The 22718-nt window shown below is 47.5% G+C and overlaps 1 protein-coding gene across 3 annotated transcripts in view; it reads right to left on the bottom strand.

Moving 5' to 3' along the window:
* The window catches only part of LOC135049903 (adenine phosphoribosyltransferase-like), a 184236-nt gene that overhangs the window by 55611 nt on the left and 105907 nt on the right, over positions 1 to 22718 (bottom strand). For all 3 annotated transcript variants that reach the window (XM_063955887.1, XM_063955888.1, XM_063955886.1), the window contains one exon: positions 14249 to 14394. In XM_063955887.1, coding sequence (XP_063811957.1) covers positions 14249 to 14394 — 146 coding nt within the window. The remainder of the gene's footprint in view (positions 1 to 14248; positions 14395 to 22718) is intronic.

Raw genomic sequence — 22718 nt, 5'->3', positions numbered from 1 at the left:
CAGAAAACCGTTGATGAGAGAGTGAAGTTGGATATGGTCGGCCTGCCTGTTTATGCCCCACACACAATGCAATCTCATAGTCCCTACAATCCCATTGTCCATTGGACGTCGGAATTCGGCCCTGTATCATAACAAAAGGTCATAGGGTGATTCATACTGGTGGGCTGTGCCGATTTCAAACAGCTCAGGTGGGTGGGAAACTAGGTTTCCCGCCGCATACCTGAGTATGCGTAAATAATAGAAATGGACATAAACTTCTTATGTCCATAACTATTCGCACGAGCGATTAATACGCTCCAAACCAACACCGGAATATTGCTATTTAAATACTCTTCCGATGGGTACCAAACACTACTGCATGACTCCTGTTAGACCCTTCCTATGATACAAAGAGGGATTCCTCAGCTCAGGGACATTCTATATTAACCAAACTTTCAGAATCTATCAAAGGGACCATGATCTACAAACTACATTAATTGTGAAAATATGTAACGATTGGGTCGCACGCTACGACTACATACTCTTTACCGTAAATACGCATACCGATGCGAGCGGGTGCACGCATCAGCGGGTATGCGCTATCACGGGAAAGCGCACGCATGCGCAGCACGGACCAGCATGAGGTGCAAATATGGCAGCGTGTATAGGGATATTTTTCTGACTTTGACAGATGTGTGTCTTAAATCAGTATATTCTCTTACAAGAGATACTGCCAGGCCAGCTACAGCCACAGCATGGGCCGCTAAGGCCATTGAAACATGGACCGATGACCTGGAATGCAGTTTTACATCTGATCTGTCCACAGCACAGCTATCCATTATTACCAACATCAGAGATGTGGCCTATTACATTGGCGAAGCTGCTCTCAACATTGCACTGTTGTTCTCTAAAGCCTCGGCTGTATCCATTGCAACTCGCCGCATTCTGTGGCTCCACTCATGGAAGGCGGATTAAGACACCAAGAAAGCCCTGGAAGCCCTCCCGTACATGGGCGAGTTCCTTTTTGGTCCAGCCAGGGCTGCCAGGAGAAATCCTGGACCCTGGTATAACAACTTCCTGGGCCCCACTGCCCCCCTTTAGAGGGTGTGTTCACAGCATGCTGGGGGCATGGCCACACCTCTTTGTGTCTAGCATATTAGAAGCACCCACTCACAGGAGCATGGCATGCCTCCCAGCCAGGGCAGTAGAGAGCCTGGCTGGGCCTTGGTACTTTTCAGGGTGCATGGCACAGGTAAGGATAAAACCTCAGCCTCATGGGACAGGCCTCGCACGGGGGGACCCTGGGGTGGGAGGCCGACTTCTTCAGTTTGCCCAGGCATTGATTCTTATCACAACCCACAACTCAGTCCAAGAAGTGGTCTTACATGGGTACGCTCTCTCCTTGAAGCGTCCTTCCAGACAGTACTTCCCTACCACTCCATCACCGGATCTTGGCAAAGCACCAGCGCTGCAGAGAGCCATGCACTTCTTACTGCAGCCTGGAGTGGTGATCCCTGTTCCACAACATCAACAGGGTCAGGGGTTCTGTTCTACACTCTTTTTGGTTCAGAGACCAAATGGGTCATACCGCCCCATTCTGAATCTCAAATTGTTGAAAAAGTACCTCAGAGTACCCAAGTTCTGTGTGGTTTTCTCTGGACATCCAGGATGCATATCTGCTATGCCTATAGCACCCTGTCATCAACCGTTTTTTTCAGTTTGCTATTCTCCAGCAGCATTTCCAATTCCAGGCCCTACCCTATGGACTGTCCATAGTTCCCAGGGTGTTCACCAAAATCATGACAGTGATGGCGGCCCATCTCCGAGGGCAGGGAATTTGGATCTTCCCTTACTTGGACAATCTCTTTCTACTGGTACAATCCTTGGAGATATGGACATCTCCAGCTGATGCTGTCTTTTCTCCAGGCCCACGGTTGGATAATCAACTGGGCCAAATCCTCACTCACTCCTTCTCAGAGGATGCTCCACCTTGGGGCTTTACTAGATGCCAGCCTGCAGCGCATCTTCTTACCTCAGGAAAAGATTGTGACATTGCAGTTGCGCATACACAACCTGCTTCACAGCCCTCAGGTCTCTATACATGCAGACCCTCGGATACATGGTATCTGTATTCAACATGGTGGAATATGCTCAATTTCATTCCAGGCCCCTACAGCGGCTGATACTGGCCAGGTGGAACAGCCTGCTGACACTGCTCAAGTCTCAGACTCTAACTCAGATGCAGGAGGTTCTTATATTCCTTGCATGGTGGCTTCACAAACCCATCCTGGACAAGGGCTGGCCCTTCTGTATTCCACACTGGACACTTCTCATGGGCAGTCACTCCTTTCAGGGCCATTGGTCGCCAACAGAAAGGAATCTCACAATAAATGTACTCGAGCTCCATGCGGTTTACAGGACTCTTCAAATGACTCAAGACCTCCTTCACGGTTCACCAGTACAAGTCCAGTCAGACAACGCCACAGCAGTGGCCTACATAAATCAGCAAGGCGCACTCAAAGTGCAGCAACCATGTAGGAAGTGTCTCGGATTCTCACCTTGGCAGAAATCCATCTTCCAGCCATCTCTGCAATTTTACATTCCAGGAGTCCTCAACTGGGAGATGGACTTTCTCAGTCACCAAGATGTCCACGCTGGAGAGTGGTCTCTCCACCCATGTCTTTCAAACCCTGGTTTGCAGATGGGGTTTGCCAGATGTGGATCTCATGGCCTCCAGACACAACCACAAGGTTCCCGTGTACGGGGCCAGGACAAGAGATCCGGAAGCAAGCTCCGAGGATGCATTCACAGTTCCCTGGAACTTCCCTCAGGTATCTCTTCTTCCCAGAGTACAAATTCAAGGAGTAAGGCGGCACACTCATCCTTGTAGCTCCAGCATGTCCCAGATGCCATTGGTTATCAGATCTGAGGGATCTCTCCATAGACGGTCCCTTCCCTATACGTCTTCTGCCAGACCTGCTCTTTCAGAAAACCTGTCTCCATCCGGACCTGCCACACCTGTCTTTGACGGCGTGGCTCTTGAGACTTCCCTCCTAAGGGAAAAAGGCTTCTCCTGTGCGATAGTTTGTACTATGCTTCAGGCTCGGAAACCAGCCTCAGCCCACATATATTACAGGATATGGCACTCCTACTTACAGAGATGTGATCAGCGTGACTATGATCCTAAGGTTCTCAGGATCCCTCGGCTTTTAGCCTTCTTGCAGGCAGACCTAGCCATGGGTCTTTGCCTGGCTTCTCTGAAGGCCCAGGTCTTGGCCTTGTCAATTTGGTTCCAGAAGAGACTGGCTCCATTGCCAGATATAGGGGTACTCTGAATACAACCTCCATTTGTCCCTCCGGTGGCTCCGTGGGATTTGCCTGAACATGGGGGCTAGGTATGAAGGAGGAGGAGCCCAGTGCATCCTGGAAGGCTCACAAGCTTATTGTACGGTCCCAGTCCTGGTCTCCACTAGCATTATACCCAAGGTAAAGAATTAACCCTGTGGATCCCATGAACCTCGAAGAAACAAAGGTAAGTTTAACCATAACTCCTCTTTTTTACTATTTATTATGTAGATATAGGTGTATAGTTTGCATTTTATTTTAATGTAGTTTATAATTTACTTGTATGCTTCTTTTGGCTGTGTGGACCATATCTGACAATGTCATAGGTGCAACTTGTATGACATTAGTGGAAACACTATATATAGATTTATAGTTGCACACAGTAGACTCTTGCCTCTGATGACGTTGCATCACCATGCAATGAAATGCGTCAGGCTTCCAGTAGACTTCTGGACATCTCTTTATACACTCCATACTTGCACCCACATTGCTTGGACATGTGGATTCATCAGTGTTTAGGGACCAGTGCTAAGGAAGTTGGACCAACTGCAATGGTTTTGCTAAGGACTCTAGCTTAACACAGTAGGACAGGTAATTTATTTCCAATTATGAATTGTACTATGTTATATAAGTGCAGCTTGAGACTTTTGGCCTCATTCCGAGTGACATGCAATGCCAAAGATCAAGTAATTTGGCAATGTTTTGCTACCAAGCATTCATGCAAATCTCTAAAAACACACACGGTGCATGCGCTCCATAGTCTGTGCGCAGAGAGCCGCAGTACCGATTGAGACACATGAAGGGTATATTTACTAAAGTGCGGGTTTATGGAAGTGGAGATGTTGCCCATATCAACCAATCAGATTCTACTTATCATTTATCTAGCATCTTCTAGAAGATAATAGCTAGATTCTGGTTGGATGCTATGGGCAACATTCCACGTCTATAAACCCACACTTTAGTAAATAAACCTCTTGTATTGGGCATTCCTGGGCTGTGACTCGGAGGTTAGTATTCAGTCGCACAGAGAAGAACGGTCTTATCGGTATGCTAAGGGAGTGCCATGAGTATGTAGCATTACTGGTTGTGAACCCAGGCGCTTAAACGCTTACATTGTAGGCCATACTCTGACAGAGATTCAGCACTGAGGATGGGGTTGGTATAATTTTTTTCATGGTGCATCCTATGGTTGCATCTAAAGACACACCAAGCAGGATTGTTACAACTAAATATAGACAAAGTGGGTGTCCCAGTCCTTGCACAGTGAGACATACACCAGGGGAAGGGTGTATGCTAGCAATAGCATAAAGTTACTGCCACTACATTTTTTCATCTGGTAATTTATGAACTGTGATATAGTTGGATGCATGGAGAGTTTACGTACAGTACGTAATAGTCAGGTTTTTGGTGTTTGCAAAAAAGAAGATTCCTGCCTACAATTTCACTGTACAAGTACGTAATAGTATACAGACAACGGTTTTTAATTTGGATTTATTTTGGTGGTCATGAGTGACAAACTGTTATTTGTATTGAAATCATGTTTTAATTGTCAATGAGTGATGTATTATTGTTATACTTACACTGTTCTTGGTGATAAGCGCAGTAAGTTGTTCTTTACATGCTGGTAAAATATGGTTAGAAGATGACCATTATCAGCTTCTATGTGCGGGAATGTTTCAACCAGGCCCAAGTGAAGCAAACATATCTTGTCCAATATAGGTACCTCTGCCCATAACCAGTCTAGGTATTGGTCCAATCATGTGGCCACGAAATGCCGCGGACCTATGTATTTTCATAGTACTTTTTGGGGGGAATTGGTCATTTATCAGGGATTTGGTTTTGCCTACCTAGGGCATATGTTTTTTTTTTTTTTTTAACGATTTTCTTTATTTACACCAAGAGAGACTGAGAAATCAACAACACACGGTACAAGAACAATGGCATAATAAAGTGCACTCAACAGTCTTCAAGGCGTCAATTTTCCAATTTTTTCAAATATAGTTAAACATATAGCAACATTACTCCTCGAGAGAGAGAAGCGTATAGGAGGGGTAACTGGGAACAACAGCGGGTAGAGGTAAAGGGGAGGAGGAGGGGGAACAAAAAGGAAAGAAAAAGGGGAGAGAGGGGGCATCAGAGCTGTTCTATGCTCCAGTGGGAGCACGACATCTGGGGAGTCCTAAGACCACATATACACTATAAAGCATATAGGTTAAGCGTACCTGCGGGGTATGTATCAGTGCACGGTCACATCGGATTTGAGAGTGCTTGCTTGGCGGTGTCCGGAGGGAGGGCTCGAGCAGGTCCCACTCGGGGGTCAATGAAGTGGGGTCAGAGGTCAGGTTTGAGTCTAATTTAAGGAAGACCGCGCGGATATCCAGGGACCCCAAACTAATTCAAATTTGTGGGGACAGTCATGCAGGTAATAGGTGATTTTTTCCATTTTGGCTACGAACCAGATATGGTTGTTCAGGGCAGGAATCGTGGGCGGGGCGGGGGATTTCCAGTTTTTGGCAATCAAAGACTTAGCCGCTACTAGTATGTGGGAAATTAATTTATTCAAGAGGGGGTCAAGGTCCGGGATCGGACGGGCCAGTAAGAACATCCATGGGTCTGGTGTGAGTTTAAGCCCAGTTATCGAGTTCAATATGTCCAGTACTTTTTTCCAGTAGGTAGCGATACGTGGGCATGTCCACCAGATGTGGAGGAGAGTGCCCCGTAGGCCGCATCCCCGCCAACATACCGGGGTGGCAGAGGGGAACATCCGGGATAGTTTGTCTGGTGTATAATACCACCGGTAATACAATTTATAGGATGTCTCCTTGAGTCGGGTAGAGATCGAGCTCTTAGCGATGCCCTCTCGTACCTCCTCCCAACAGGATTCGTCGGGGGGGGGGCCCAAGTCCCTCTCCCACTCTCGCTCGTGGCGGGTCTGCAGCCCAGAGGAAATCCCGACCAGCAGGGTATATATTTGCGAGATTAGCCCTCCACTTACGGGCTTTGCAAGACATAAAGACTCATAAGGTGTAAGGTCCCGCTGGGCATCAGTCTGTGGCAGGGATTGGAGGAAGTGACGGAGTTGAAAATATTCAAAGAAGGGAGGAGAGAGTGAGGGGAATTTAGATTTAATATCGTCTAATGACATCCAATGGCCTTGTATGGATAGGTCGTGGACCACAAGGATCCGGGCATTAAACCAAGCCGTAAACTTACGAGGAGGGACCCCGGCAGGGAAATCCGGGTTGTCCCAGATGGGTGTGAGAGGGGAGTGTGAGGAAGATAGGCTGTATTTCGTAATAGCCTTGTGCCAGGTAGAAAGGTGAAACTTAAGGGAGGGAGGGATGTCCTTGTGAGCCAGCAGATATGGTTTGCCCAGGCCCCACAGCGAAGCCATCGAACGAATTCCCATAGAAAGTGCGGTAAGATCAACCCATGCAATACTGCCACGGGGCGCATATGAGGCCACCATTTGACTGAGATGGCTGGCCAGATAATAGAATTTGATATCGGGGAGTCCTCGGCCACCCGCAGAGCGAGGGAGCCGAAGCGTATTAAAAGCAATCCGTGGGGGTTTGTCGTTCCATACGAACCTCACAAATGAGGCCTGGGCATCCCTGAGGACCTTCTCTGGCACCCTCACAGGTAGGGTTTGGAATAGATATAGAAGTTGTGGCATGATTGTCATTTTGAGGGCGATTATCCTACCCAGCCAGGATATGATATGAGTCCTCCACCTTGTCAAATCTGATTTAATCTTGCTCAGTATTCGCGGAAAATTTTCAGAATATAGGGAGTTATAATGGGAGGTAATATAGACACCTAGGTACTTAATCTTATTGGTCTGCCATCGTAAGTCATAGGAGGACTGCAGGGAGCGCCTGAGGTCTCCAGGGACATGGAGCAACATGGCTTCGGATTTAGAATAGTTTATTTTATATCCTGAGAGGGAACCATATTCCTCTATGATCTCGTATAGGGCGGGGAGGGATGACTGCGGCTGGGTTAGAGATAATAGGACATCGTCAGCGAAGAGCGAGATCTTAGACTCCTTTGAGCCCATCTGCACTCCTCGAACATTGCTGGACTTCCTTATCATGGCTGCCAATGGTTCAATGACCATGGCAAACACTAGGGGGGAGAGAGGGCATCCCTGTCTAGTTCCATTAGCCAATGGGAAGGCAGGGGACAATATCCCGTTGGTGAGGACTTTTGCTATTGGGGAGGAATAGAGTGCAGAGACCCCCGTCAAAAATTCCGCCGATATCCCGAACGCCTGAAGAGTCTGCAGTAAGAACGGCCATGAGATACGGTCGAACGCCTTCTCTGCATCAAGTGATAGAATAATAGATGGGGCTTGCCTATTATTCAACAGGTGGATAATATCAATTGCTTTCCTAGTGTTGTCTCTGGCCTGGCGTCCTGGGATAAATCCCACCTGGTCGTAGTGTATCAGTTCAGATAGTACACCGTTAAGGCGGGTGGCCAAGATCTTTGCATAGATTTTAATATCGAGATTCAATAAGGATATGGGGCGATAATTAGCACAATTTCGCGGGTCTCTGCCCTCTTTATGTATGACTATTACTCTGGCCTCCAGCATAGTACTTGGAAATGGGGCGCCATGTAGGACTGCATTAAACAGTACTCGTAGATGGGGGACCAACAAAGGTGCAAATTTTTTGTAGTATGAGGCCGAAAAGCCATCAGGGCCAGGGGCCTTAGAAGATTTAAAGTTTCTCAGGACGGCCGATATTTCCTCCTCCGTGATGTCTCTATTCAGATCTACAGAGTCTGTGACAGATAGTTGGGGGAGATCGGCTCGGCGTAGGAATTCTGAGATTAGCGTATCAGGAGGGTCGGGGCTCGGGGCCTTGGGGTTTAAATTATATAGCTTGGTGTAATAATCACGGAATATCTTGTTTATACCCTCTGGGTCATATGTAGGTTCCCCAGATTCAGTATTTATCGCTAGTATATTATTACGGGATCTTTGTGCTCTGAGGCGGGATGCCAAGATTCTATCGGCTTTATCGCCTTTCTCGTAGAAGGTCTGGTTAAGCCTCTGGAGAGTCTTCGCCGTGCGTTCTGACAGAGAAAGTGACAGTGCGTTCCTAGCCTCTAGTAGGGGCTCTAGGTTAGACGGAGTGGGAGAGAGTTTATGCTGACGCTCAAGGGCCTGGAGTTTCGTAGAGAGGGAAAGGAAGCTGTGCTCACGGGATTTTTTGAACCTAGCCGCCTGGCTTATCAGGTGGCCTCGGAGAACCGCTTTGTGTGCTTCCCACAAAGTAGTTGGGGAAATCTCTGGGATATCGTTAAGAAGGAAGTAGTCGGCTAGGCAGACCTTGATTTGAGAGGCGACTTCCTGGTTGTGTAATATGGAGTCGTTCAGACGCCAGGACACGGGGGGAGGGCGTGGGGTAATAGATTGGAGTTCGGCAGTGATTGGGGAGTGGTCAGACCATATCATAGGGAGAATACTGGCAGATTTCAGTTTAGAGGAGATATCCCGGCTGAGTAGGATCATGTCAATTCTAGAGTAGGTCTTGTGTACAGAGGAATAAAAGGTGTAGTCTCTGGTCAGCGGTTCAGATACCCTAAAGGAATCGAATAATAGGTGGGTTTTCAGAAGGTCTAGCAGAGCAAGTGACGCCACAGTCGGTCTGGAGTAGCGGGGGGACCGAGGGTTGGGAGGGGATGACCTGTCTAAGGAGGCATCTAGTACCTCATTAAAATCTCCAGCCATGATGACTTCTCCTCTACCGAATCTAGTTAGTTGAGCACCTAGCCTCCCGAAGAATGTAGCTTGGTTTTGATTTGGGGCGTATATATTTATTAGGGTACATAGGGTATCATTCAGCTTCCCCACTAGCATAAGCCATCTACCTGCTTTATCTGCATGACTGTCCAGCAATTCAAACGTAAGGTGGGCCGCTATCAGGATGGAAACCCCCCTCTTCTTACGTGTGGCATCGCATGCATGAAACGTAAGGGGGTAAGCTTTGGATTTTAGGTCAGGGTGTAGGGATTTCTTAAAGTGAGTTTCCTGTAGGAAAACTAAGTCACCTTTGGCCTGCTTGAGGGAAAGGAAAAGTTTAGTGCGTTTGTTAGGGCTGTTCAAACCTTTGACGTTGTGCGAATAGACTTTAAGAGCCATGTTCGACCGGGTCTCGAAACGCTTCACCATCTCCCTCCAGACACCGCAACCCTACGAAAAACCAGGACAAAAACAATATGAATGCGTGCAGTATATGGTCGGTATTTATACATTGGCGGACAAAGGAAAAGAAAAAACACATATACCAAATTGGAGACAGAAACAGGGAGGACAGAACGTGGGAAAGACAGGGAAAAGAGGAAAGTTGGAGGCCAGAAAAAACGGCATCTGGCCATACGTGCCGGTCAAGGGGAAACCAAGAGGGGTCACCGGGTGACATCGACCGGTCTAGGGTATAGGACCCATATGTGGGGACGCGGCCTGGCCGAGCCAGACGTAACATGGGTAGCGGACACTCATCACAGTGCCCCGAGTCTGGGAATCTACCTTAAGGGGGGGGTATGTGTAAATATAGCCGCTCCCTCCATTCCATCTCCTCCTAATTTATCTAGCAAAATAACAGCGGCCAACCTGGGTTGCCGTATCTGGGCAGCAAAACATTTGGTGTGGGGAGGCGGGACAATGTTGGGGCAGAAACAGGGGGAGGGCATGTCTGAAAAAGGTAAACACACATATGAACGATACAGAATAGCGGAGTAAGATAACATTTAAGCTGGACTGTCCTCAGGAGTCATGGCCAACAGAGGCGGATTTCCGCGCTGAGGGGACTCGTGTCCAGTCGCGATTCAGGGAACGTCTCGGAGTGTCGGTCGTTTCTGCAGAAGGATCTTCATTTAACCGCATTGGAGACTCGGGTATAGCTGGAGACGGAGTAACGCCTAGGTTACGGAGGAGATCTTTAGCCTCGGCTAGGTCCCTAGCCGAGTGAAGGCGGTTATGATGCCATACAAGTATGCGGAAGGGGAATCCCCATCTATATCGGATGCCCTTATCGCGTAAAGCCATAGTGATGGGGCGGAGTTCCTTTCTTTTGAGTAGTGTACTAGGAGCGATGTCCTGGAATATTTGGAGGGGATGTCCTAGAAAGTCCAGTTTGGGAAGCTTCCTAGACTCCCGGAGCAGGTCCTCTTTGGCCGAATAATAGTGGCATCGGAGTATGACATCTCTGGGTTGGGCTTGATCTTGAGATCGGGGGCGAAGAGCCCTGTGGGCCCTATCCAGCAGAAACTGGTCTTCCGGGGTTGAGGGCGAGAGATGAACAAACAATTTCCTGAGAAAGCCGGGGAGGGATGCCATATCAATTTCCTCGGGGATCCCCCTGATGCGAAGATTATTCCGGCGCGCCCGATTATCCTGGTCCTCCTGGTGCTCCAGGATTAGGCGCATTTCTTGTCTCAGGGTATGGACGTCATCCTCTATCCCCTGCTGAAAAGCGGCCACTTCGTCCATTTTGGACTCCAAGTGGTCCGTCCTGTCCCCCAGGTCTGTGATGTCGGCTTTAAGAGATGTAATAGCGGTATGAACCTCCGCCTGTACCGCCTGTACAGATTTCCTTGTCTCCTTAATTTCGCGGAAAAGCATATGGAGATCCTTTCGGGTCAGAGGAGAATGGTCAGAGTCCTCCGAGTCTGATACGTCATGTTGTGACGCAGCCTCTTGTCCTGGTGTTTTGGAATTTGAGTAGGCATATTTTTTCAGGCTCGGGGTCGCCGTTGCCCCCTGTTGCTTTTTGTTGCCTTTAGGCATGTTGACCATGTGTGTGTATATGTTGATTAGAGCGAATCGTTGCAGCGGTGCGTTTAAGGCGGTCCCGGTGGTAGGGGAGGAGCAGCTTCAATGTTATGACATAGGCGACTCCAAGACTCAGGGCATATCCCGATGAATCACATTATGGGCGATAGAGTGCTCAGCCTGCAGCTGGAATCAGGCATGAGGGCTGCCAGCAGGTGGAGCTCTAGGTTCAAGGATCATAGGTACTGCAGAGCATAATAAATGAGGGATATATTTTGTGGTGGGAAACACTGGACTGGTGAAGAGACAGGGCCAGAGGGTCCCCCCTGGTCCTGTTTACTGTAGGCCTGGGTGGATTGGGCTGTTGAGCCTGTGGTGAGGAACAGTGTAGTACTGTCAGGGCCTCCTGTTCTATTACTGCAGGTCAGGGATGTATGATTGGAGTATCCTACCAGGGTCAACAGAGGGGGGCTCCTATTTGCGGACCAGCCGACTCACAGGGTCCCCCAGTCTCACCTTTGGCCGCCGAGGGCCTCACCTGTATCCCAGGCTTCCGAAGCAAGATGGCCGCCAGCCTCCACACTATCTCCCGCAGGCTTGCGTGATAGACCCTGCAGGGTGGGGGGATATACAGTACAGGTGGTCCCGGTGTAGCGGGGAATCACCGCCGCCGACGTCCGTCGCGCAGTGGGGGGTCTGCCCACGGCCTCCGGCGGGTCGCGGCAGACGTCACAGTCCCCTCAGAGCTCCGTGCAGGCCGCCGCCCGCTTTCGGTCCCTCTTTCCGCCAGACGATAGCGGGGCACTGCACTTGTGGTGACCGCTGGTGAGGCCGCAGTGTGGTCAGCAGCTTGTGGTATTTCCCGGCGGGTCCCGTCGCCCCGAGCGGGGTCCACTCCAAAATCCAGCCCCCGGCTTGTGCTCAGCACCTAGGCCCCAACCCGCAAGGAGGCAGGAGGCCTCCTCCGGCTCCGGGGCTCGGCTTATCAGGTGCAGGGGGGATTAATTAAGGCAGCTGGTGTGGATTGGGACCGAATATGGGCCAGTTAGGGGTCTTTATTGGGCACTTTCGGTTCTGGGGTCGGGAGCTGTCCTCAGGCACGTCCTTCCAGTCTGCCCACCAGGCCACGCCCCCCGGGCATATGTTTTTTCACTTCTCAAATAGAAATATCCAACAGGTAATCTTTCTTGTCCAACAAGTGAATTGAATAACAATATATCTCCAACTTAACTGATGATTTTTCCCTTCAAAACTGTTAATAACATTGTTTTTTTTAATTTATTTTATTTAATAAAGTTGAAAAAGTATTTTTCTAAATATTTAAACATTATATTATGCACATCTGCAGAATGGATCTCCTCACCAAAAATGGGGGGACAGGGTGGGACAGCGCAGTCGCATGAAATCTGATCATGCCAGTTAAGTGGTTAGGTATAAATTCACAATAAAGATCCTCTATAGATATGCATATACACAAAGACCACGCCGCAAGATTTTTGAAAAGCTATTATCATTAGCAATAAGCAAACACTAGAAGTGGCCTCCTGTGGTCTAGCTCAACCTCTGTAGAATGTATAAGGGATGAAAACCCCCAGAAGGTACAGTCAAATTGGATATCTAATGATAGCTGCCTCCTGTGGTATAGCTCAACCTCTGCATGGTGTATAGGGGAGGGAGCAGCTATAACCGGATTACCACAGTCTGGATTATTTAAAATCAATGTTCATACAGTGCACGTTTCCTTCCGTGGCTGCAATTCCACCTCTGTGTGCTGTCTGGGGAAGGAAGGCCACCTGCAGCTACAATCAGCACAACGCACCTTACAGTGAGAAGTCCGTATGCCCATTTTAGGTATGTCACTAGTCAACTCACGTATACTTTGGGCTTTTAAAATGGCAAGAGTCCTTTCTCTAACATGCAGTGTCGAATTTCCCATTAGGCATGTGAGGCATGTGAGGCACGTGCCTAGGGGCGGCACTTGGATGCTTCTGTTGGTACGGTCAGCCTAAAAAGTACCAATAACTGCAAAATATTTTCACTGCACTGTACCATATGCCGTCTTGAATGGAATGTAAAGGGTAGGACATGCACATACTGCTCCTGTAAGCTGTCCTACTTATTAAATATGTAGACATAATTACAATGTCATATTTATTTATATTTATTATTCTATTAAATTGCCTATAATCAAATGAGGGCTTATTACCAATAAAAATAATAAAATTAGTCAGGTGGCAGGAGGCTGTTACTCACACTTACCTCCGGGAGGAGGCAGCGTTGTAGGTGCAAGGGGGCGTGGCCAGCAGCAAGATGGGCAGTCCAGGGGCGTGACCGACAGCGAAGTGGGCAGTCCGGGGACGTGGCATCAGGATCGCATCATCGTGGCTCTACCCCCCGCTATGCAGTGCTGAGAAAATAGGCGCTATATAGTGGGGGCGGAGCTACGGTGACGCGATTCAGCGCGAATCACGTCATCTGACTCCCTCGGACCGCCCACATGTTCTCTGCTGCGGGCGGCCGAGGAGGGGGGTGGAGGGGCTGCAGGGAAAGCGGGAGGCTTGCCCACCTTTCCGGGGGGCCGGTAGGGCCATCCGATTTTCGGGAGCCTCCCGGCCATTCCGGGAGGGTAGGCAAGTATGCTGTTACTGTTGTGCCTTGGGGCACCCTCACCCCTTAAATCCGCCCCTACTTACATGTTTTCGCTCCACAATGGGCTTTTTTTTTTTTTTTTTAAAAAGCCTGTTTAAAAAGCCCAAAAGATAAGTGAGTTGACCCGGGCCATGATATACCCAGAACAGGAGTACAGATTATCCAGGCAGAGTCCAGCTCTGCTGGGTGTATTGGATAGAACTGTATTTACAGAACAGTCTTTTGTTGTAGCCAAGGAGAGGAATCTTTAAAATGAAACTGGTAAATAAAAACTTTGCTTAATTGACACATCTACCGGAAGTAGCAAAAGTAATACATTTAACAACCCACATGGACAGGAGACCATCTATGATTTAGTAACTTCTATCTCTTTGCTTGTTATGAAAATGAACCAGTTTTTACCTGCACAGCACAAAATATAACATTACAAGGATAAATACAAATTCCAGGAATGCGTACAGCATCTATTCATAGTTATTCAAAACCTACTTGCTGGTGGCAGTACAACCTTGACGGGTCCAGCCAAGCATAGTTTGGTCCTTTCTCATTTGGAGCCATTAATGACAAATACCAGCCATGGCTTCTCTTCTCTGGACTCTTGTACAGGTCCACTTCGACATTTGAGACGTTATAACCTACAAGCAATATGATATATACAGATATGTTAGTTAGTTAGTTATTACCATTTATTTTACATACTTACTTAGTTACTTACTTATATACTGAATGCGGATTATTAAGTGTTTCTCACTTTAGAGAAAAAAAAAGTTTTGAGTCCTTTAATCACTTAACTGGCATGGTCAGATTAAATGCGACCACGCCGCCATACTCTGTTCCCCAGTTTTTGAAGAGGAGATCCATTCTGCAGATGTGCATAATAGAATATTTAAAAAAATACTTTTTAAACTATAGTATATTAAACATTATTAAAAAAACTATTTTATGAACGGTTTTGAAGGGATAAATCGTCAGTTAAGTGGTTAACCACTTGCCTGGCATGGTCGCATCAGATGCGACCATACCAGCAAGTGCTTTCTCTGACCTGGTCACACAGAATGTGACCAGTCAGATAAACAGTGTTCGCAGCGGCAGGGAAGGGAAACTTCCCTCTGCTGCTGCTGTCAGAGGGACCGGAAGGTCCCTCTGCCTCCCTGCACCATCCCCCAGTGTTTGCCATGCTGCCGATCACTGCTGATCGGTCAGCGCGGCAGGACCCCCCACCCAGTGGCTGCAGACAATGGCAGCCGCTGGGAAAGTGTAAAACAACCCCCCCCCCCCCTTCCCCCAAGCCGCCCCCAGCACCGCCCTGTGTACCTGGCAGCTGTCTGGGGTGTAAAAAGTAACGTTGCGATGGTCGCATAGTTATCGATATTCCAATGTTACCGATCTTCCCGACTGATGATCCGATGTTTGAGAAAAATTATTTAAAAAAACATAAAAATAAAAAATATTTTTTTCTTTTTTTAACTAAAATCATTTTGGATTAGGTTAAATATAATATAATTTTAAAGACTTTTAGATGAATGACAGGTAAGAGCTGACTGGCTGCTTTAGGCAACATCTCCACTTTCTCTCTCTCCAAGGCTTCATACATCTCCTTAGAATGGTAGGTCACAAGAACCCATATAACAATTTTGTTAGGGTTTAGTTGGAGATAATGGGCAACAAACATTAGCCAACAATATTATTATAGTGGCAAACTCGCTTTGTATATTATTTCAGTTCCTCTTCAGAGTTTTAGGTCCACAGTAGCTTAAGTGAAGGTGCGCCTACTGTAAAATATAGGGCCTACTGCAGATAAGTCTTTCTGTCTTACTAGCATGTCTTAAGAGAAGGCTTTTTCCTATGAACAAATAGGGTTCCTACATCAATGCTCATAGCAGGGCCGCCAAAAGGGGGGGACTGCCAGGACTGGAGTCCTGGGCCTGGACAGAGAGAGTGGGCCCAACAATTTCTGATGGCAGTCCTGGTAGTGAGCTGTATGTTGGACAGAATAGGGAGAGGGTGGAATGTGCTGCTTTGAGTAACCAGGATATAGTGCACGGAATAAGCAGTCCCCAGACTCGTCCACTTGACCCCATAGACAGGAGAAGCCCTTCCCCTCAGCAGCACAGACTGTCAGTGACATCATCCATTCACCAGAGCATCCCGGGACAGACCGAGAGCCCCAAGCGGGAGGCAGGAGAAAGACCCATACAATAGAGAGTGAGAGAACCTGGAGATGGAGACTGAGATACTACAGAGCAGGAGACAGTGAGAGACAGAGGGCCTGGAGGGACAGCATATAGCCGGTGATAGGATAACAGCTAGGGCGGTACAAGGTGAGGAGGTGACAGTATTACATTGCATCAGCCACAGCTCCCCTCACTTTAGTATACAGCTCTGCAGTACTCTGTGCTGCTGTCACTGAGTACTGGGTGTTGGGGGCTGTTAAATTGTGTGTGACTCTCTGGGAGCACCATGCCAATATACAAAATTAAATTTACAAAGGTTTTTGAGCTTCAGAATGAATTTATTGACTTACATGAACATCTCCAGGGTAGAAGTCAACATTTCGGTCTTTTGAGAGACCTTTGTCAAGATAATTCAGCAAACACAATACCCTGGAAATGTTCATGTGAATATTTATTTAGGATTTTGTATTTAGTCAGGGCCGCCATCAGGGAGGAACTGCTGGGACTAAAGTTCCAGGCCGAGGGGTGTGGTATAAGAGACAGTGTCTTGTTAAACAGTCAATAGATAGACACCACATGTTAGACAGTCAAAAGGTCGACGGGGTAAAAAGGTCAACAGGGTCAAAGGGTAGACATGAAAAAAATAGGATTTTAATTACCTACCGGTAAATCCTTTTCTCGTAGTCTGTAGGCGATACTGGGAATCCATTTAGTACCATGGGGTATAGGCGGGTCCACTAGGAGACTTGGGCACTTTAAGAATTTGATAGTGTGTGCTGTCTCCTCCCTCTATGTCCCTCCTACCAGACTCAGTCTAGGAAACTGTGCCCAAGGACACGGACATACTTTGAGAGAAGGATAGATAAGGAAAGTGGTGAGATTACGAACCAGCACACACAAAACAAGAGGAAAGCCATGCTAACCAAACTTGAAACCAGGAACAGCAACAGCTGAACCAACCAGAATACTTAACTAAGTAACAGTGCAGGAAGAAGGAAGCACCGGGCAGGCGCCCAGTAGCCTCTACGGACGAGAAAAGGATTTACCGGTAGGTAATTAAAATCCTATTTTCCCTTACGTCCTTGGGGATACTGGGAATCCATTTAGTACCATGGGGAAATACCAAAGCTCCCAAACCGGGTGGAAGAGTGCTGAGGTTCCCTCAGAACTGATTGACAAAACTGAAGGTCCTCAGAGGCCAAAGTATCGAACTTGTAAAACTTTGCAAAAGTGTTGGAACCTGACCAAGTAGCTGCTCGGCAGAGCTGTAAAGCCGAGATACCCCGGGCAGTCGCCCAAGAAGAATCCACCAACCTAGTAGAGTGGGCCTGTACAGATCTTGGAACCAGCAATCCTGCCATGGAATAAGCATGCTGGATAGTGAGCCTGATCCAGCGTGCAATAGACTGCTTTGAAGCAGGACACCCAATTTTATTGGGATCATAGAGAACGAACAGCGATTTGGATTTCCTGTGACAAACTGTTCTCTTTACATACACATTCAAAGCCCTCACAACATCCAAAGACTTTGAAGTAGCAGAGGTGTCCATAACAGCCGGAACCACAATAGGTTGGTTGATGTGAAACGCGGACACCACCTTAGGAAGAAATTGCTGACAAGCTCTGAGTTAAGCTCTGTCCTCATGGAAAATTAAGTAGGGGCTCTTGTGAGACAACACCCCCAGCTCCGACACACGTCTTGCTGAAGCCAAGGCCAACAGTGTGATGGTCTTCCACGTAAGGTACTTTACGTCAACCTCCTGTAACGGTTCAAATCAGTATGATTGGAGGAACTGTAGCACCCAATTGAGATCCCAAGGTGCCGTGGAAGGCACAAAGGGAGGCTGGATGTGCAGAGCACCTTTCAAGTACGTCTGGACAGCAGGGAGAGAAGCCAATTGTTTCTGAAAGAAAATAGACAAAGACAAAATCTGGACTTTAATGGAACCTAGGCGTAGGCCCACATCCACTCCTGACTGCAGAAAAAGCAGGAGACGTCCCAGGAGAAATTCCACCGCAGAATTTTGTCTGCTCCCACACTAAGAGACATACTTCTCCCATATACGGTGGTAATGTTTAGACGTTACCCCCTTTCTGACTTGGATCATAGTCGCGATAACCTTGACGAACGGGCCCTGTTGCAGAAGATCCTCGCAAAGTGGGTAGAGGCCACGGGTCTTTGATCAGCATCTTGAGAAGATCCGCATACCAGGCCCTTCGAGGTCAGTCCGGAGTAATGAGGATTGCTTGAACCTTTTCCCTTTTTATTCTCTTTAGAATTCTTGGGATGAGAGGAAGTGGAGAAAACACGTACACCAGCTGGTAGACCCACGGAGTTGTCAGAGCGTCTACCGCCACTGCTTGTGGGTCCCTCAACCTGGAACAATATCGCTTGAGCTTCCTGTTGAGTCGAGAAGCACCATGTCGATCTGTGGATATCCCCACCGATGTGTCCAACACCGGAACACCTCCGGGTAGAGGCTCCACTCCCCCGGGTGCAGGTCGTGTCTGCTGAGGAAGTCTGCTTCTCAGTTATCTACTGCCAGAATGAAGACCGCCAACAATGCCACGGTGTATTTTTCCATTCAGAGGAGAATTCTTGACACCTCTGACATTGCTGCTCAGCTTTTCGTTCCGCCCTGTTGGTTTATGTACGTCACTTCTGTTACATTGTTTGACTGGACTTGAATGGCTTGAATCTGAAGTAGAGATAAGGCATGCAGAAGGGAGTTGTAGATTGCCCTGAGTTCCAATATGTTTATTGGAAGGACGACTTCCCGACTTGACCATCTTCCTTGAAACTGCACCCCCTGGGTGACTGCTCCCCAACCTCTGAGGCTTACGTCTGTGGTTAGCAGAATCCAATTCTGAATCCCGAACCTCCAACCCTCGATGAGGTGAGAAGTCTGTAGCCACCAACTAAGGAGATCCTGGCTCTTGGCGACAGACGGATCCTCTGGTGCATGTGAATATGCGATCTGGACCATTTATCCAACAGATCCAGCTGGAAAGGCCTCGCATGAAATCCTCCGTACTGAAGTGCCTCATAAGAGGCCACCATTTTCCTCAGAAGGCAAGTGCACAGATGCACAGAGATCCGGGTTGGCTTCAGGACAGTCCAAACCATCGACTGGATTACCATAGTTTTCTCCCAGGGAAGGAACACTCTCTGAGACTCTCTGTCGAGTATCATTCCCAGGAAAGGAAGCCTCTGCGTCGGTTCCAGGTGAGTTTTTGGTAAGATTCAGAATCCACCCATGATCCAGGAGTAGTCTGGTCGAGAGGCCAATGCTGTCCAACAACTTGCTCCCTGGACGATGCCTTTATCACGGCTCTTAGAGACTCCATCTTGAATTTGAACACTCGTAAGTACGGGTTCAACGACTTGAGGTTCAAAATCGGTATTACCGAAATGTCTGGTTTCGGAACTACAAACAAGTTGGAATAATACCCCTTGTTTCACAGATGAGATGGAACTGGAACAATGACCTGAGTCTGTACCAGTTTTTGAATGGTTTCCTGTAAAGTTATACTTGCCTTTTGCAAAACTGGTAGGCCTGATTTGTAGAATCTGTGAGGTGGTAGCTCCTGGAACTCCAGTCTGTAGCCCAGGGAAATAAGATTTATGACCCACGGATCCTGGCATGAACTTGTCCAGATGTGACTGAAGAATTTTAGCCGGGCTCCCACTCGCCAGTCTTCCAGGAACCGTGGTTCACCGTCATGCTGAAGGCTGTGAGGAAGCAGAGCTTGAGCTCTGTTCCTGAGAACAGGTAGTTGCTGGTTTGCGTGGTTTACCTCTAGCGCCTCTCGTGGCTGTAGAAGAACCTCTGGTTTTGCCCCTAAACTTGGCCATCCGAAAGGACTGTAAATTGGAACCTGAGTAAGCCTTCCTAGCTGGGGAAGCTACAGAAGGAAGATATTTGGACTTACCTGCAGTAGCTTTGGAGATCCATTTGTCTAGTTCATCTCCACATAAGGCCTCTCCTGTGAAGGGTAGCCCTTCCACGCCTTTCCTGGATTCCGCATCAGCAGTCCACTGGCGTAGCCATAAGCCCCTGCATGCTGACACTGCCATAGCAGTGGTGCATGCATTAAGCAAGCCTATTTCTTTTATGGCCACCACCATAAAGTTTGCAGAGTTTTATATATGGTGCAGGAGTAAAATAATCTCCCCTGTAGGCATGGTATCTAACCCCTCAGTTAGGTTACCCGACCATTTGACAATGGCTTTAGTAATCCACCCACATGCTATAGTGGGTCTCTGGGCCACCCCAGCAGCTGTATACAAGGATTTGAGTGTGGTCTCAATTCTACGATCAGTCGTGTCTTTCAGGGAGGCTGCACCCAACAGGGTATTTAGTTCCTTTAAAACAGGGTATTTAGTTCTTCTGTCACCTTATCAGGGATATTTTGGACTTCTCTGATAGAATCTATGAGAGCCTCTATTCCCTGCGACACAGTACCCTCCCCCACCTCTGAGTCCACCTCCCCCTCCTCCATGTCTGACCCTTCATCATCAGAGTCAGACTGCAGGATATGGGCCAAAGTATGTTTTTGCGGACAAATGGCAGGGGACTGAGACGCTGGTTTGGGTACTGAGGGGGTCATTCCGAGTTGATCGCTCGCTAGCAGTTTTTAGCAGCCGTGCAAATGCTAATCCGCCGCCCTCTGGGAGTGTATCTTAGCTTAGCTTCGCAGAAATGCGAACGATTGCATCTCAGAACGGCTACAATAAAAAATTGTTCAGTTTCTGAGTAGCTTCAGACCTACTCAGCGCTTGCGATCACTTCAGCCCATTCAGTTCCGGATTTGACGTCACAAACACGCCCTGCATTCGGCCAGCCACGCCTGTGTTTTTCCTGGCACGCCTGCGTTTTTTCGAACACTCCCTGAAAACGGTCAGTTGCCACCCAGAAACGCCCACTTCATGTCAATCACTCTGCGGTCAGCAGTGCGACTGAAAAGCTTCGCTAGACCTTGTGTAAAAATACATCGGCCGTTGTGAAAGTACGTCGCGCGTGTGCACTGCGCCGCATGCGCAGAAGTGCCGTTTTTTTCCTTAATCGCACCACAGCAAATATTTTCAGCTAGTGATCAACTCGGAATGACCCCCTGAGTTTCTTTTCATAAACACATGATTCAGAGAAGAGAGGAAAATGTCCAAAATGTGGTGCACAAAAGATACATAGTAGCTAAAATATAACTTTTATTAGTATTCCAAGTAAAAGATATGCGTAAAAAGCGAAAAATTAATTTAAAAGGGAAAGTGTAGAAGTGTCAAAAAGAATGAAAATGTGTATTAAAAAAATCGCTATATGTGAAAAGACTCCATGAAATATTTTTTCTGAAAAAATTCACGAAATAAAAGGAGAGCAAAAAATCTGTGCCCAATGTATTAATATAACGTAATGTAACATCCGATCTTGGGTACAGTGTGATCTCCAGTAAATATATCAATCAATATTAAATCTGTGGGACTTTATGGGTTTATTTTTCATATAATCTTGTTTCTTAAAATATGCCCTAATGGGTAGAATTCCCAATGTCCTCAAAAAGTGTCATGCACCTCGAGCTCTAAGCCTCACAGTTAGACTAGTTGGCTGAACATATCTATTCTATGTGAAAAATACATTAATAGGTGCTAGCGCTAGGGATGAGCGGGTTCGGTTCCTCGGAATCCGAACGCGCCCGAACTTCATGTTTTTTTACACGGGTCCGAGCGACTCGGATCTTCCCGCCTTGCTCGGTTAACCCGAGCGCGCCCGAACGTCATCATCCCGCTGTCGGATTCTCGCGAGGCTCGGATTCTATCGCGAGACTCGGATTCTATATAAGGAGCCGCGCGTCGCCGCCATTTTCACACGTGCATTGAGATTCATAGGGAGAGGACGTGGCTGGCGTCCTCTCCGTTTATAGAGAAGAGAGTGAGACAGTAGAGAGAGACACAGTAGTAATTTTGGGGAGCATTAGGAGGAGTACTAGTTACTTGCTGAAGTGATAGATAGTGTGACTGTATATTATCTGACTTGTGGGGGAGACACTGACAGTGGGGAGCAGTTAGAGTCTGAGAGCAGGACTCAGGAGTACATATAACGTACAGTGCACACTTTTGCTGCCAGAGTGCCACACTGCCATTGTGACCACACTGACCACCAGTATAATATATATTGTGATTGTCTGCTTAGGAGTACTACTTGCAAGTTGCTGATAGTGTGACCAGTGACCTGACCACCAGTCACCACCAGTTTAATATATATATATATATATATATATAATTGTATATAATATATATATAATATTGTATACCACCTACCCGTGTTTTTTTTTTTTTTTCTTTCTTCTTTATACATACTACTATAGTAGCTTACTGTAGCAGTCTGCGGTGCTGCTGAGCTGACTGTGTCCAGCAGGTCCGTCATCAGTCATTACATAATAAATATATCTACCTGTCCGGCTGCAGTACTAGTGTGATATAATATATATTGATTTCATCTCATTATCATCCAGTCTATATTAGCAGCAGACACAGTACGGTAGTCCACGGCTGTAGCTACCTCTGTGTCGGCAGTCACTCGTCCATCCATAATTGTATACCACCTACCCGTGTTTTTTTTTTTTTTTCTTCTTCTTTATACATACTACTATAGTAGCTTACTGTAGCAGTCTGCGGTGCTGCTGAGCTGACAGTGTCCAGCAGGTCCGTCATCAGTCATTACATAATAAATATATCTACCTGTCCGGCTGCAGTACTAGTGTGATATAATATATATTGATTTCATCTC

Source organism: Pseudophryne corroboree, chromosome 2 (genome assembly GCF_028390025.1).
Source record: "Pseudophryne corroboree isolate aPseCor3 chromosome 2, aPseCor3.hap2, whole genome shotgun sequence".
Lineage (NCBI taxonomy): Eukaryota > Metazoa > Chordata > Amphibia > Anura > Myobatrachidae > Pseudophryne > Pseudophryne corroboree.
This window is presented reverse-complemented; position numbering and strand designations above follow the sequence as displayed.